General features: G+C 37.9%; 1 protein-coding gene across 4 annotated transcripts in view; it reads right to left on the bottom strand.

The window, feature by feature from the left end:
- Positions 1-1489: 1489 nt before the first annotated feature.
- LOC111867333 (plexin A3) overlaps positions 1490-17002 on the bottom strand; it is a 478840-nt gene continuing 463327 nt past the window's right edge. For all 4 annotated transcript variants that reach the window (XM_023857101.2, XM_023857095.2, XM_023857114.2 and 1 more), the window contains exons 22-29: positions 15352-15535; positions 12837-12940; positions 10375-10563; positions 8637-8741; positions 7328-7497; positions 5287-5429; positions 5033-5178; positions 1490-3175 (exon numbers count right to left, since the gene is read on the bottom strand). In XM_023857101.2, the coding sequence (XP_023712869.1) occupies positions 2999-3175; positions 5033-5178; positions 5287-5429; positions 7328-7497; positions 8637-8741; positions 10375-10563; positions 12837-12940; positions 15352-15535 (1218 nt within the window). In that variant the 3' untranslated portion in view covers positions 1490-2998. The remainder of the gene's footprint in view (positions 3176-5032; positions 5179-5286; positions 5430-7327; positions 7498-8636; positions 8742-10374; positions 10564-12836; positions 12941-15351; positions 15536-17002) is intronic.

Here is a 17002-nt window from a genome sequence, read left to right as displayed (position 1 = left end):
CTTAGATTGATGTTTTATATCATCGAATCAGTTGTTGGTTTTGTAATTTCATTGTGTTCCCATGGACAAATTGGAATATTCTATATTTTTTGTATACAGAATTGTATAGGAGGCTAGTGGTGTAGATGTAGTAAATTAATGTTAATTTAGTTGATGCCTCATCTTACAAAGAATTGTCTGTTCTGTAGGGAATGTAAACGACATTTTACTAGTACTGCAGTTCAGTGGTGTTTGCCTGATGATGGCTATTGATAGCCAAAACTAGGCACTGATATTGATATTTGTGTTGTGACAGTTGTATTAAAGACGTTGTTATTAAACTTATTATATATTTCAGTGTTTTGTACCAAGGTGGATTTTTCAATTGACCTAATCCTTCTAGCCACACTATGGCCCTGGAGTCGACTCAACCTCTGACAGAAATGAGTACTAGGAATATTCTTGGGGGGTAAAGGGCGGCCAGCGTGCAAGGCTGACAACCTTATCCCTATCTACGAGCTGATTGTCTAGAAAATGTGGGCACCTCAACATCTCACAACCCTATGGGCCTCCACGGCCACGGCCTGTTATGGGGATACCTTTACTTACTTTACTTGGACTACACACACTCAAGTGACCATTACTGCTAATCTAATAGGCTTAGTTATGATGTTGAATAAGATGGACACTACACTTCTGCAAAATGGCTCTGCCCAGGAGTCAATGAATTTATATTCAAGAGTGTTACTTACTATCAACTAAATACTATTTTAAGAGAGGATATACACTTACCATGCAATGCATAATGCTGGTAATCAGTAAAAAAAAAAAGATTATTTTTTTTTGTCAGTCTTAACTTCACACTGTGTAAGCTGACTCAAGTGGTAATGCATTTGACTTACATTTGAGAGGTGCCTGGTTTGAATCTTCACTGGGAAACCAAGTAGACTGAGGATTTTCATGGTTTTCCTCAGTTCCTCCAGGCAAGCACAAGGATGGCACCTTAAGCCATGCCATGATCACTTTCTTTCCTCTTCACTGTTCACTATCATCCAATCAGTTTACATTACATAACAGGCTATCCTAACACCTGACTGGTTATAGAGTAAAGAAATAAAGTGACTGACAAGCATCACTCAGTAAGCTGTATATAAACTGAATATCATGCCTGCAAAGATCTGCTCTCAGACATGACAGTTCTTAATATGGGGTTAGCAGTAGCCATTTTCTTATGCTGGTGTATACGTGATGACACAATTTTGAAAAAATCTGACCAAATGGACACTGCTTGTAGATAACATAACTTTCATTCCTTCCATTTTGGTTGGGTGTCATTTTATTTCCTCCCATGTTTTTACTACTTTTAAATCAATTTGTCATTTGTGGCACTGCTGCTTTATACATGATATAATTAAGGAAATTTATTTGAAGTTCTTGTGGATGAACACTGGGAACATAATGTGGAAAGAGGATGTTCTGAAAGCATGGCATTGAATAAAGAGAAAACATCTGCATGAAAAACTGATTTCCATTAAAGTGACAAAACACTGAGCATATCCATTCAGTAGAACAAGAAAACAATAATAACGTGACAATGAAAAAAGGGAGACCAGCATTGTTCAGAGGATTTAAAAAGATTGAAACATTTATGTTCATTGAACAGTTACTAAAGGTCAAACAAAATACATAACATTTCGATGATGTCACTGTAGCGGAGAACATGGTGGCCTCCCTTGGCAATTTGCTATCCTTTATGTACTATACTCAAACAAGTTCCAGTCTTAAGAAATGTTATCTTCATTTTTGTGTGGCTCAATGGAAACTCACAACAGAATTTTCCTGAGTTGTGACAGATTTGTTCAATTCATGCCAACACATCAGATAAGAGGTTAACATGAATCAAACAGAATGAAAACCGTCGATGCGAGCAATCCGGCCACCCGCAACAATCGGTCGGGAATCATACGGAGAATTGATTGCTTGGTCCTCATTTAAAAACAGTTGCCGGTTAAGATTATCCTCACGCCACACCGACACACAGAGCAGACAAAAGTACCACTGAGACAGTGTGCTGTACGCATGTGCACCTTTAAATGAAACACTGACATCTACACAGACACACAGCTATACTAGTTGAATGGCAAGTCCGAGCAGCAAGTAGGTTATTGAATGGATCCGAGGAAAACTGTACAAATATACACGTTTCAAGCGTCCCGTGCTGGTTCGGTGTGGAAATTTGGTGCAAGAAGGGAACATGGAAGACATTTAAATCATCAACATACACCTTAAGAGAAACAAAAGTAGAACGGCATCGAATCACTGCGAAGAAGAAAACCAAGCGACAAGAAAATGTGTCGATAAACATATCAGATGAGACCTCCATATTGGTATGTCCCTTTCGACATGGTTAACACTGGCTTCATTAAGATTCATCTTGTTCCTCAGCATGGTTCTTCTTAGCAGAGTGGGTACTGTGCTCGAGCTCCACGTTCCCACTTCCCTCTCACCTGCCAACAACTGGAAATGTCTTGATGCTTGAAACTGTCTTGGCCAGGGCTCAATAATCCTTTCATCAAATACTCTGTTACTACTGGAGGCACTTCAATGTAATTTCCAAATAGCATTTCCTCTTTGGCCCGCCTCATCCATATTATTGTAGGAACCCACAAAAAGCAACCGCACACACTTGTGGCAGCTCTAGTACTGACCAACCGACCAGTCATTGAGCAAAGAACAAATTGTTCAGGGGAAATTTCAAGGCCTCCCCATCCTTCCAGACTGCCACACAAGCAACACACACATACATACACACATTGGTCACTCCAGCTTGTTTGTTGGCTTGCTCACTTACTTTGGATGGATGTCTCAGGACAATGGCCAAGCAACTTCCCTGCCAGTGAAGCACATCACATACACGCATACACACACAAACACACAGCTTGCTGCACTCTCCCATAAGTTCCGTAACTTAACACCGGACCTCGAACGTCGTGTTCGACTCAGGTCCGGCAGACCGCCATCACGGATTTGATTCTGCTGCCATTATGTTGTGGACTTGCTCCAACTTGTATGCCAGTCTTTGTTTCTGAGAGAATTCATCTTCTTCTAATGTCACAGTCAATTGTTCATTGTACTTCATTGCGTAAGTGTACAGCTCATGAAGAGCACAATTGGTGTTGAACTCTGTCGTGTGCAACTGAAACAGAAACATATAACACTTAATACAATCATAAACCAATATTTACAGGCATTATGACACATTTTATTTACAAGTATACGCCACCTTTCGATACTTCATATGTCTTAATCAGGTGTGTTATAATATTTCTGCTCTATATTCTAAACGTTTATGAACTGCCAAATTATTCGTTTTGAATGTCATCTTGTGGAAATTTGCTTAATTCACTATTCTGCTTAGTATGTTTTATTCATTTTTGTTTTTTGTTCAATTCACCTCTGCTTCATGAAAATAATTAAAAAATTATATATACTACACTTTACTGTTCTGGCAAAATAATGAAAAATGCAGATCATTACTCGCAAAGCTGCACTGGAACTTTGCAGTCTCTTTATTTACTTACCTCTCTATCCTTCTATGCTCACTGTATTTATGTTCTTTGATGCATCTCCTCACTTAACTTCTACAAACTCCATCCTGTTCTACTTCTGCACTTGAGATTCTCCTGTTCTTTCTCATGTGCACCTCTATTCTCTCTCTGTCTCTGCTTCTATCTTTCTGCATAATTTTCTGCCACCTTATACATTTGTAATATTGGAGAGTCCATATTTACCTTCCTTACATGGTCTTTGATTATTCAATCTGTATTTTCTTCCCCTTTCAGCACCAATATTCACTCCTCACTTCTCTCCCTCTATTTATTGGTTTATTCCTTCTCCTCTTCTAATGTCTTCAGGACTTAGCAGCAGTTTGGAGCTATCTTACTCTGAATCTCTGGTGATTACATCATGCTATGGTATGCTGGAGAATCTGATCACCAGCATACAGGGCCATTATCCAAGAATGGGAATGGCAGTACCTGCCATCTTTACTTGTTTTTGGGCTGTTGGTTTGTCTACCAATCCCACCCCACTAAACATCCCCTCACCATCCCAGCCATCCCACAGTCTTAAATCTGATTAGCATGCCTAATGCATTCAAATTCTTATGTATTTGGTAAACCACTTAAATTCATTTGTGTGAAGATTTTAGATGTTTATTCTTCATGAAACTCAACTTCACCAATAAAACTGTCAAGAGGGACCAGGGAAAACTACGAAACCACTCATGATAGCTGGTGTCCCAGCTCATTCAAACTCAGCCCGTCTTGACTACAAGTCTACAGTGTGACTGCTATTCCAACCTGCTTGATATGTATGTTATTTGACTGTGTGTGTTACCTCATTTAATGGCCACATTAGTTTTAAATACATACAAAGGTGATAATGTGCCACATGAAGAATAAAAATGTAACTCACTTCACTGTCCTAACAGAGAAAGAAGGGTACAAGATAAAGGTATGAAAGAGGTAGAGGATATGAAAAAACGATTCCCAGTTGAATTTCATGAAAGGTCTTTTGCACTAGTATATATGTATTTGTGTGCATGTTAATGCATACTGTTATCTACAGAAATTATGGGGATGAATCTAGCATCTTGAATTTCTGAAAATATTTGAGTTCGTGTTATCCAGTAGTTTTAAGATTTCCTAACTGTCCTAAGTTCAAGTTCCAACACTTTACTGTATGTTGCAAAATGGAAATTGCAGCAAGTTCGTGCGATAAACCTGCCACTGTTTTAATCTCTTCGTCCCTCATTTCTCTCCCTTTCTTTTTCTATCTCAGTAGTTAGAAGTGAAAGCTGACATCTGTCACCAGAATGGGCAGTCACCATGTAACAATTAGACCAGGCAAGCGCACAAACTTTGGCATCCAAGATGGTTCTACATAAAACTAAACTAGAAAAATTTGGAGTTTACAACATCATATGCATCAGATTTTGTACTTAACATTTAAGGTTTACAGTATATTTAAAAATATAATAAGCAGCTCATACCCGAGACTCTTCTGCCAACATGGCATTCATGTCCTGGTCTGAGATGGCTGGCATCATCTTGATATCTGAGTAATACCTCTCCACCCATTCTTTGTACACTGGAATGTCCTTTGCATAGAGCAGCTTGGAACTTGGCGAGTCCTTACCTGTTGGTTAGAAATCAATATTTACATTATAATCCTAGATGCTGCCACTACATGGAAATTACAAGTTATACTTCAAAAAATTACACGCAGTACTAAGCGAAACCTTACCCAATCTATGATCTGATGTGGAACAGGAATCCATGAAGGTTTGTGCTACGACGGAAAGGCAGGAATCCACTATATTGGACTTGTGGATATCAAATACAAAATTTGGATTCTTTATTAAGTTGACCCAGAATCGAAGAGGCAGACTGGAAAAGAAATTAATTAACAAATAATTCCAGACTCCAAACTAGGTTAATATATATAATTATTATTTATTACCTGTGTATGTTCAAATCAGTTAGGAGTTTATAATTTTAAAGGGGTTCTTATGGTGTAAAACACTCAAAATTACAGGGTTTCTAGATGTTGTCCATTGTCTGGTATTCTAAAAACAAGAAAACACAACATTTTGGAAACTGTATCTGTTTCCATCCTAAGGTGAGGGAGACACGTACTCTGTTCGGTCCCTCAGAAAGAGCTAACCTCAACCACTGGACCCAACAGAGTAGGTGTCTCTTCCTCACCTGAGAATAGGAAACAGATCCGGTTTCCGAAACGTTTTCTAGTCTTTGGAATACCGGACAATGGACACGGTCCAAAAACCCAGTAATTGTGTGTTTTGAATTTGTTCTTGGGTTACACTGTTATATAGTTTAAATATTAAATTACATACTTTAGAACGCTGATATGGCAATGGAATTATCTTAAAGGTTTGCAAAGAAATAATTCTATTTTAGTCAATTCTCTTCAATCCTGATACATCATCAAGGCAGCAGGCTGTCTTCACAAGGTTGGAAAGTAAGAAGAATGAGTAAATTTCAGCTTGAATGGGAATGCATCTTATTTGCTTTCCATTTTGTGTGGATTATTTTGAGTGAAACAATATAGTGTCAAAGAGCAGAAAACTGATGATGTACTGGAAGGGATTTGGGAGAAAGCAACTGTGGCCCAAATAAGGTGCTCTTCTGGCACTTGCCTCAAGAGACAGAGCAAAACCACAAAAAGTTTGGTCAGAATAACAAGTGAGATGTGAACTCAGCATCTCCAGAATAGAAGTTCAGACCATTACAGCTAGACTAGTCTGTTTTTTGACAGCAATTCTTATTTTGATTATGTGCATATGCATGGGAGACTATCAGACAAATGGATCTGCATTTTTACATGAACTCCAGATCATATATTCTCATATAATGACAAATTCTAAGTCCTATACCATGCAGAAAAATATGTTTTACCTCCACTAATATATGTCAAGATCTGGTAAAGAATATGCATCATGATGCCAGTACACAGTTCTTATGTCATTTATCCAGAAACAAATGAGCAATAATTTTTAACAAGTTAAATATAATTCCCACAAATGATTTCTATTATTCCTCCCATTATTCATTATTTATATTTTTACATTACATTTGGTATATATTAATGCTAAGTTCCTTCTCTAAGAATGTTTCTAACAAATGTTCTTCAAAACCCTATCTTGGATCCTCTGATGTGCTTTGTACAGGTACTTTAAATTTAAAAGTTTGTTTCAAAAATTTGTTAGCAACGTTAAAAAATAGTTACGAGACTTTCATGCAATTTTATTACAGTTCAAATATAATGTGACGTGGACGGCGCAACACTCGGTAAAGACCCCCCCCTCCTTCAGGGGTGACATAACAGCATCGGAACAACTGCCGCTGCTATGGTAACAGGCCAGTCAACACTCTGTCCCCCCTCCCCCACAGCGACGAAACAGGGGACACCACGGTTACTACGCAGCAATAAAAAACTCTCGACAGCGTTCCCCAGCAACGCCTGTAAACACCGCATTTACGCAACAGTGATAGCTATCACATAATTGTTTTCTGTGTTGTCAGTGCGGAAGCTACATAATGAGGAGAATTACCAGAGTAACCAGTCAGTTTCAGTCTAGCATTCGCTGGAGTGAATGGAAGCAGGAGAAGTAATTGTGATACTGCAGATGGCAGTAGTTGTAGAACTGTAAATGTGAGAGCAAGTGTTCAATAAATTCGCTATATCCAAGATGGTGTGAAATTATTTATTGCGCGTGACCTACCCAACACGTGACAATATCCTCCAATGTGATGAATGTTCTTACCTATTGCTTTTCCAAGTATGAACAACTTCTGGATCAGAGATACCGTGTTGGAGGGCTTGGTCGTCTAAGAAGTCAAACATATACTTGATGGCCAGAGGTAGTGCACTTCCTCGGTGAGCTGTGCTGAAGATTGTTTCAAACAAATCATCCACAAACTTCTGGAGGGTACCCTACAATGAAGATATCACACAAAAATTAAGCAAAGTAGGCAGTATGAGATACAAAAATATTTTAAATTTTTACATACCTGTGCCTGAGTTTGGACCCGCAGTCTTTGGGCTGTGATCCAAACCTAGGACCTCCTGAGTAAGAGTGCCAAGCACCGCAATATAATGCTCAGTGACATATCTATCGGGGGAACTATGTAAGAAACAAAACCCTTCAGTTGGTTTCTGATGAGGTATCTTGCACATTGCTTCTACCTGGTAAAGCTGTCAAGTGTTGCAACTCAAAAGCTTCATTATCGAATGGAGAATATTATACTTCTTTTACTTCTTGAATTGTTTTCATGATTATTGAAAAAGAGCATATGAAATATATAAATGTCAGATATTTAGTTCTGATGATCAGTGGAGAAAATATATCTTTAGCAGGCAGCCAAATGATTAACTCACCTTTACTTTTATGTCATATCAATGGAACTTACAGCTGACAACNTGAGGAATTTGATGTTAGCACGTTGTTCTGCATTAGCACTCAGCATTATTCCGACGGAGCTCAGAAACACGATCCGCTTCTAACAATGGTCGCGGCCAGACTAACCGATGCACGTGAATGAAACTTTGTGTGACGGTAGAGGGAAGTCCAAGGGTCAATGCCCTACCCTCCTCTTCGTCAATGACGTGGCCGGAAATGAGTCATAAAAGTAATCCGGGTTCTTTATTGCCACACCTGTCAAGCAGGCTATACAGCCTAGATGACCGAGGGTTGCATTGTTTCAATGTTAATAGCATTACCCTGAGTTAAAATATGGCTATCAGATCCACAGAACTGGGAGATTAAATCCGCTATTCCTGGACAATAAATTGTTATCCCCAAATTAAGACAAGGACAATACCCCCATAGTACTGGGAGATTTATAGCCCAGATTCCTGGATAATAAGGATTAATGATTTGTAAACCTTAGAGAGATTTATTCAGTGACTTTGAAGATGTGAATGTTTTAAGAGTGTATGTTAACTTATTCCAAAAGTATCAAGAAATAAATTAGAAATTACAAAACGTATGTAACATTTTCATGAAATGGATTTGAACAGATCAAGAGATCAAAACAGAAGCATATGAACTGCATTTACAGCCTTATACTTACCTTGGTTGCTAGTAACCTGGTGAGATAAATCTCAGACACCATCTTATTGCCTCGTTCCCCTTCTTTCTGGGTATCTGTGTCATGGTGTTTGACCAGGTGCCAGACCTGCAAGCCACAAGCCTCTTATAATGACAGATCTAACAGGTCATGCAGATCAAGCCTGAATGCCTGTGCACAGAAATAATTTCTGCACAGATTCAGATTCTTGTATTCTCAATCCGTATAATGTGGAATGTATACTTTTACAATCCACTTAAAACAATGATGAAATGTTAATTTTAATTTTTTTAATTCGCTTAGTGGGGGGTCGACTCCAACTGGGTCCACTTGGCACAGCGGTCACTGATTGGCCTACTGTAGCCTGCCCCAGGTGATTATGATGATGGAGAATTTGGTGGAATGAAGATTGACAGGGGAAACCGAAGTACTCGAAGAAAACCTGCCCCAGCACCACTTTGTCCACCACAAATCCCACTTGATCAGACCCGGGATCGAACCCAGGCCGCCGCGGTGGGAAGCCAGCGACTAACTGTTTGAACTATGGCGCAGCCTATGCTGAAATGTTAGTTGGTACCCAACCCATCTCCTGCTCCTCCACATTCTTTTTTTTTGGGGGGGGCTTTCAAAAAAAAAAAAAAGGACATGGCAACTTCATACCTAAACCACAAACCTGAATGATTTAAGGCTGTACTGTAGAGAAAGTCCACTGAATATTAACTGCTATTCACATTTTCAGTGCTCTCATTACTATTATTGAAGGACTTTCTCTTGCTCTATAAGATTTCTAAACAGATGGTTTCTGCTACCAACTGAAACATTTTCACTAATAAGTACCACTGTCATCAAACAGTTTTATCCATACTGGAATCATTGCTTGCAGCTTTTACTTCACCACAGGCATCAGCAATCATTTTAAAGGCACTGTCTTGGCATGGCTTTACTTTAATCTCAATATTTCTACTTCTACATTCCATCTAAAAGGAGAATGCAAGAATTAGCATGAGCCCATAGTATCTGCAGAAGTTCAGCAAAGGGAGCCAATTACTGCCAAAGAAGCAAAATAAAAATTTGGTACACACCACAACACACTTTTGTGATGTCAGGTTTTTGGGAGAAACATCAGTCACCTTTTGCAGAGTCATGATGTTAAGCAATCATCTTTAAANATCCCCACCATTAGCCCGGATAATCGAGAGTTGACTGTATTCACAACAGCAAATTTCAAGAAAAACCAGCGAAGTGTGTTAATGACGTTATACTGTTTACAGCATGAATTCAAGCAATTCAAAGCATTCTCAAGCAATTTACCATAACTTTCACATATCCCCTGAGCATACTGTAGCCTGTACACTTCCATGTCATTTTCAGTGGCTGAGGTAGCAAGACCTATCATGGGATAATCCACTGAAACCGTTTTACATTCTCTTAGGACTTACTATACTTGCAAATTATTGTTTCTGTAGTTGAACCTCTCACAATTATCACAAGTTAAAGTGAATAGGAATTATGAAATTATGATCACTGGAGAGGAAGCATCCTCTCTGGATCAAATAATATCTCAGTCATTACTCAGTGTCAGAGAGAACCCATGAAAATACAGTCATATTTCTATAGTAAGAATATCTTTATAGGAATTAAATCACAGGTTCCAACAGTATATAAAACTATGTATACAGTAGTCTCGAGAACGCTTGAGAGATCTGCTATGCAAAGAACTGAGACCCTATTCCATCCTGACCTTGAGTCCTCCATCGTGGTCATGATTGAGTGGTGATGTGGCACGGCTCAGTGGTGGACTTGCTGAGCTGAACTTGGACAAATTAAGTGTCTCATACTTGTGAGACTTGTCTGTCTTCTCTGGGAGAATCGACAGATTATAGAAGGATGATTGTTTTGAGACTAGATTCAGTGCACCTCCATCTGGTACCTGGATAAGAAGTGCAATATTACAGACACATGCACAGAATAAAACACAATTTTTGTAATTGCCACAAAGCCATGATATTCATTTTATTTTATTTACAATACTATGACTATTTCTACACTTTTCACCTAAAAAAACATTTGCTAAGGTCAGCCCATGTTCTGAATCAGGAAATAGCTATCGTCCACAATGCAACCATAATCTAATTTGATCCTTCTTCACATCTGAAAAATATGTTACAGCTACAATGTTTTGTGCATTTTTTGAGCCCATTATTAATTTAATTTCCTTAACCTGCTATCATTATTTTATATGGAAAGTGGGGTTTATGGTACCATTATGCATATATTTGTGTCCTCTAACAACTTTCGAATCAATCATTATGCAATATTCATTCTTTTAAAACCCCTCCATCATTTTTGTGAATTTAAAATTACACATATGGCAAGAGTGCAAGTGTTAGAGGTTTCATCCAATAACTTTCAGGACATGGAAATCTATACTAGCAAAAAATTATGAAAATGAAGGACAAGCAAAATGTAAATTATTAATCTAGTAGCTTCTGTATACAGAGGGAAGCATTTAAAAATATTCTGAATGATATGGCCTTTCCAGAATTCTCTATATGTTACCCAACAGGAACCCTAATCAGTCCTACAAGTATGTTAATAAAATAAATCTTAAATATAAATCATGATTTCAGAATTTCAAATAATGTGATAAATAAGGCTTCTGAAGAAATTGTATTTTTACAATTTTATTATGAGGGCATTTATTTAATATTTCTGGTTACTAAGCTTCATATGTTTTTACAGATTTGATTAATAATTTATTTTCTTCTTCACTTAATTATACAGCAACAGCCCCACACACCAGCAGAGCTTCAGTACTACCGTGCAGTAGCAACAAACTTTTAAATTCCTGACGAAGGGGAGTATCCATATGAGGTGATACTGTTGCCAAGTATTATGGTGCCTTCTTGTGCAATTATTCCTGACACAATTACCATTTTTAATGTCATGAGATATGAAGAAGTACACAGTTAAACATATACAAGTGCAGACAACACAATATACTTTTATAATATTTTTAATTTACATGTTCTTATTTAAAAATACAATGCTTTCAACATTAATGGAAAATAAGTCTACTTGAAGTCATGACATTTTTGCAGGAGAGAAAACATTTCACTTGTTGCTTATTTATGTGGATGGAACAGATAGGTGCTTCAGAGAAACTCTGCCTCTGTAAGTGGGATCCTGTCTGGTTTCCCCACCACCAAAATGCACTAGGACTTTGGCTGTTTATCAAGGTATGAAGTCAATTAATCTGTGATAATTTGAAATAACTGCATTTGCAACGAATGGTTGTGAAAATGCATATATTGGCTTCACCATGTTTGTCCATCTACCTGTCTGCATGTAACAACTGAAGAACTGCAAAATGGATTTTCATTCAGTTTTATTTTGGGGCACTGTTACTAAAATCTGTCAGTGCATTTCAGTTTTGGCTAAACTCAGACAACAAAAACGAACACTTATATAAAGACCAAAATATGTTCCTGCCAAGTGTATCTCACACAATTCACGCATAACTCACTAAACATTTATCAGGAAAAAATAGTTTAGGACAGACATTACAGATAAAAAATAAAATTCCCATTTTATGTTCAATACACCTTCCCCATAAGTATAAAAGTATGGCTGTGTAAATTATGCAACTAAATACATCATCTTACATTTCAAACAAGTTCTTCCTTTTCCTTTAACACCACATTCATTGGTAAAAAGCATACAGCTATTTACAAGATAATGCTAAATAATATATTTCTGACAACAGGTCAGTCACTGCTAAAGCGTACCTCATGCAGTCTTACTTCTGAATGTGACTGCACACACAGGACGAATATATGGAAAATATCTGAAATGCAGACTTAGAAATTGTGCAAACTATATAAAGGAGATGACATGTTCAATTAGCAAACTGAAGAATCTGAGTGGAATTTAGGCAGTGTAAAATACTTAGAAAATGTAATTCTTTCCATTAACCTCAAGAAACTGCGATAATGTGGGTCCATATTAGGGCAGTTAAAAAATAAGAGACATATTTGATGAGACTGTCTGAAGATGGTCCCAAAAGTGGACCGAAACATGTAGCAACTATCAGATGAAACCAATGTGAGCAATCTGATTGGTTTATTTTCACTGTTGTTTTGGCAGTCAGATACCACCAATTCAAGAAACTGCTTTTCAAGATATTATGTTTAATATACTCACCCTGTAATGATTTAAGGTGTTCCTCTTCTTCCACTCTCCTTCTGTTTTGGTTGTACTATCTTCATCATAGAGTATTAGCCTCCCTGATGTACCTGTCCTCCATTCTAGTAAAATCAATACCAACAGTAATTACTTAATGCCTACAGTCTTACAAAACCTATGCTGCAGAAATCACATTACATTTAACACTTTCCTATACACCAGTATACAGCATTCTGATACACAGCAATTAAATGGCATGACAAAGGATAAGCCAACAGTGCAGTGTCCAGTTATATTCAAAAGGCATAAACTGAACTCTCCTTGAGACATGAAACAAACCTCCTATCTTGGCATAAGAGACTGTTACAGATGGCAGGAAATGTATCCAGAACATATATGCAGTATTAACATCAGACTGTACAATCACTGGGATTTCAAAACATTTAACTCTATAGAGTTCTTAATAAGATAATATCAATAGTCACTCAGCTAATCGAGAAATTTCTGCAACCTGAAGGTTCATTATTGTGTTAAGAACAACTGGACCCTGAGCCAGACGACAGAACTTAACACCCTCATACAGTACAATTTCAGACCATCATATTATCTCCCATCTATAACAAGTCCTCCCAACTGGTTTTCCAACCAAAATACTGTAAGCATTTCTCAGCTCTCTCATACATGCTATATGCCTCGTCAATCTCTAGCACCTCAGTCTGATCAGTAACTGATGATGTACATAAATTATGAAGCTTCTCCTTACATACTCATTTCATTGCTTCACATCCACTCTTCTCCGCAGAACATTCTGAAATACACTCAAGCTCTCTGTCTTCCCTTCAAGTTCAACACCAGAAAGAAAATACTCCTATATATTTTAACACTTAAGACTTTTAGATGAGCTGAGAGAACAAAAGATTCTGGTTCGACTTCAGAGCATAATAATATTTCCACTATTAATGTGACATTTTAAATAGGCATGTGTAAGTCATGAATTTTCAAGAGAGGACCGAGAAAAACATTCTTGATCTTGGTTCAAATGTAAATTAATCATTCTTGAGCTTCAAGAGCTTTCTAACAAGTGCCTCTGCTTTGCACACTGGGGTCATATCAAAAGTGATCAGCTTTGTATTTGCCTGCCTCTTTTTAAGGGTTACAAAACTATGGGCCATCATAATGAATTTGATTATATCGTTATGTAATAGTGACTTAACATGTGATATGGACTGATAACTGGAATTACTGAATGCTTATAATTCGTAACTTTGTAACACTTTCACTAACCTACACACTCTACAAATCACTATTGAAAACACTAAGTCTTCCATGTCTTCACTAGTTGTTGCTTGGTAGCAGCATCTAACACCGCAACCCAGGACTGTGGACTGCTTACTGCTGACTCTGACTTCTGGCTTCCGACCGTTGACTTCTGACCCAGAAGTCAAGACTAACTATTCAATATCAGCAGAGACCACATAGAAAACACCTTCAAAGAATTCCTCTACTGATAAGTGATGCGTTAAATGGGCTGTTGCCTAGCAATTGCCAGGGTATTGTTGATGCGGGAGCACGTTTTAGTTGCCATGTAAATGTGTTTACCAGCTGGGTTTGCTATTTTAGCTTCCAGCCGTCACATCACAACAAATATCACATTGAAGAAAGCAGTCTTCTGGGATTTGGCACCGTGTATATGTGGTGTTAACCAACGTTTCGCAGGAACGTATCGCCCCCATCTTCAGGGTAGAAGAAAAAGTATAAGAAATCTGCAAGCGACAACACCGTGAGAAACGGTAAAGCAGACTGCTTTCTTCATAGTCACCGCCGTGAAAGCCTCAAATCTTACAAATATTACATTTTCAATCTGTTTTAAGCTTTCAGTGTGTTCATACGAGTAACACAGATTTCATCTCCCACTACTGTGTACACAAGAGCTCCAAGTGAGAAAGACAAAAACAGAGAAATATGTTTCAAGGCTAGAGGCCATGAGCTGCTGCAAGGTTGCCAGAAGTTATGAAATACAAGCGGGCATTCACTGAATTACAATATCACAAGATTCTGCACTAACATAAGTGTTGTTTGATATAAAAGTGGCAGATCATGTCAAGAAGAGACATGTTAATGTGAAAGGGACTAACCTGCCAAAAAGTAACAGGTGACACAGCCACAGTTCATACTTTAAGATTAATCATGATCAAATTTTCAAGGTAGTATCAGAGGACGAGGAGAGAAAATTAAAATCCTCAGCTGACATTAGAATCATAATCTTCCCAGACACAAGTCAGACGCAATACTAAAGAATCTTCAGTTTCAGTATGTAAGTATGAACTGCATATGTCATAAATTTACTCTGAAACATTAAATCAGAGGTGTGTAATGTCATGTTTCTTTCTTGGCCATGAAAACATGTTTCAAGCATGAGATAAAACATGCAGCCTTTAACAATAAAACTCAAAAGGTCCATCCAAACTAAGGAAGGGGAGGGCTGTGACAGGAACAATGTCCAAGCGAAAAATAACAGAATATCTGGACTTACCGATATCCAGGTCATCCTTGCGTGGCCGTTGGCTGTAAGGTGTGGCACGGTATATTGTATCAAGTGCCTTTTCTTTCACTTGAGAAATGGTGTCACAATCTAACACCTTAACTGGAACATTCTCTGTGTTTGGATCCAACCCACTCACAAACACAGCTTGCTGTGATATGGACACATACACCGTCTGCAAACACATGAATTAGCATTATTAATTGTGATTTGCTTTACAAAAAAAAAAAAAAAACCACAACNTTTACGCAGGATGGTACCACATAAAAATTAAGAAGAGGATACAAATTTACACATCAATTTCATATACAGCCCACAGGAGAAACAGTGCATCTACCTTTCCATATCTGTTTAACATTTTTGGTCCTATGTCGGACTGAGTCCACCAACGAAAATATCGGCTTCCGGTCCTATGTCAGACTTGGCCCACCACGTTTTATGAATGAATGATCTGGAGTCAGTTTGAGGGAGGCAAACAGCTTCAGTGTCATGAAAGGCTTCCTCTTTGCGGTGGCGTTAACAAACCATTCACTGCGATAATTTTGTGAATTTTATAACAGATTTTGCAAAGGGTCTGTGTATAATTTTCTCTGTAGTTATATCTGAATGGCATCTTCCAGTGGGTGTGCACTGGACAGGAAACAGACCCACGAACAACTACAAAATGATTTGGATTCTTTCAGTGAGTTTAGCCAGTATTCAGATATTAATATATTTCATCATACTGACCCTGATGCCAAAATAAATTAGCATGGTTTGAGTGACAGTTGTAGTAATTCTGCTGACAGTGAGGCAAGCGCAAATGTAGATGGTGACAGTGGTGGTGGTGGTTATGATGATGATAATGAAGACTGGACTTTCCAGGACGAAAATGACCACAGTTTCTATATGATACTATTTTGTGCCCATCTGGTTACAAAATCAATCATAAAGACTGCGACTGATATCAGGCCACATAATCACGCCCCACCCCGAACAGGTTTAACACACACGTACAGTGATACTGCTTGCGGACAGACATTATTTTATGAAGCATGTGCTGTGTTAATCCAATTGTCATATGGCAACCTTCACAGCAGAATCATTTCAAGGAAAGATCACTTCATCACCTGTTCCCGTAAAATTCTTACATACAATTTTCTGGTCCAAGTATGAGTTCTCCTCCCCATGTGGTCATTCATCTACCTGTGAGGTAGGATTTCAATCCCAGCCTCTAAGATAGTGGAGAAGTTTCCAAATGAATTTGAATTCAGACATGCATAATGACACTGGCCCTAAAACTTGTAATAACTCTGTTATTTCTTTGTCATCACAATCAAAATTACTGACTTTCATAATAAGATGACACTCCTCCAGCATACTGTCAATTTTTTTCATTTGATAAAAGTTTAATCAACATGTCGCCTAAGGGGTGATAGCAATTGACTTTTCCAAGATCATTTCCTCAAACAGAAATTTGAGTAGGATCTCGAGTTCTCTGAAAAGTGGTTATGAAGAGTTCTATCTTATGGGGTATAATACCCTGTAGTCTGCTGAAAGTCAATGGGCTACACAGCATTATATCCGAGAAAACAGAAATCTTCAGAAAATGATAAATCCAGTTGATACAACAAATATACCTTCCTCTCAAAGAATAGCAAGA

The sequence above is a fragment of the Cryptotermes secundus genome, unplaced genomic scaffold (assembly GCF_002891405.2).
Source record: "Cryptotermes secundus unplaced genomic scaffold, Csec_1.0 scaffold477, whole genome shotgun sequence".
NCBI lineage: Eukaryota > Metazoa > Arthropoda > Insecta > Blattodea > Kalotermitidae > Cryptotermes > Cryptotermes secundus.
The sequence above is the reverse complement of the archived record's forward strand: the minus strand, read 5'-3'. Positions and strand labels throughout refer to the sequence as shown.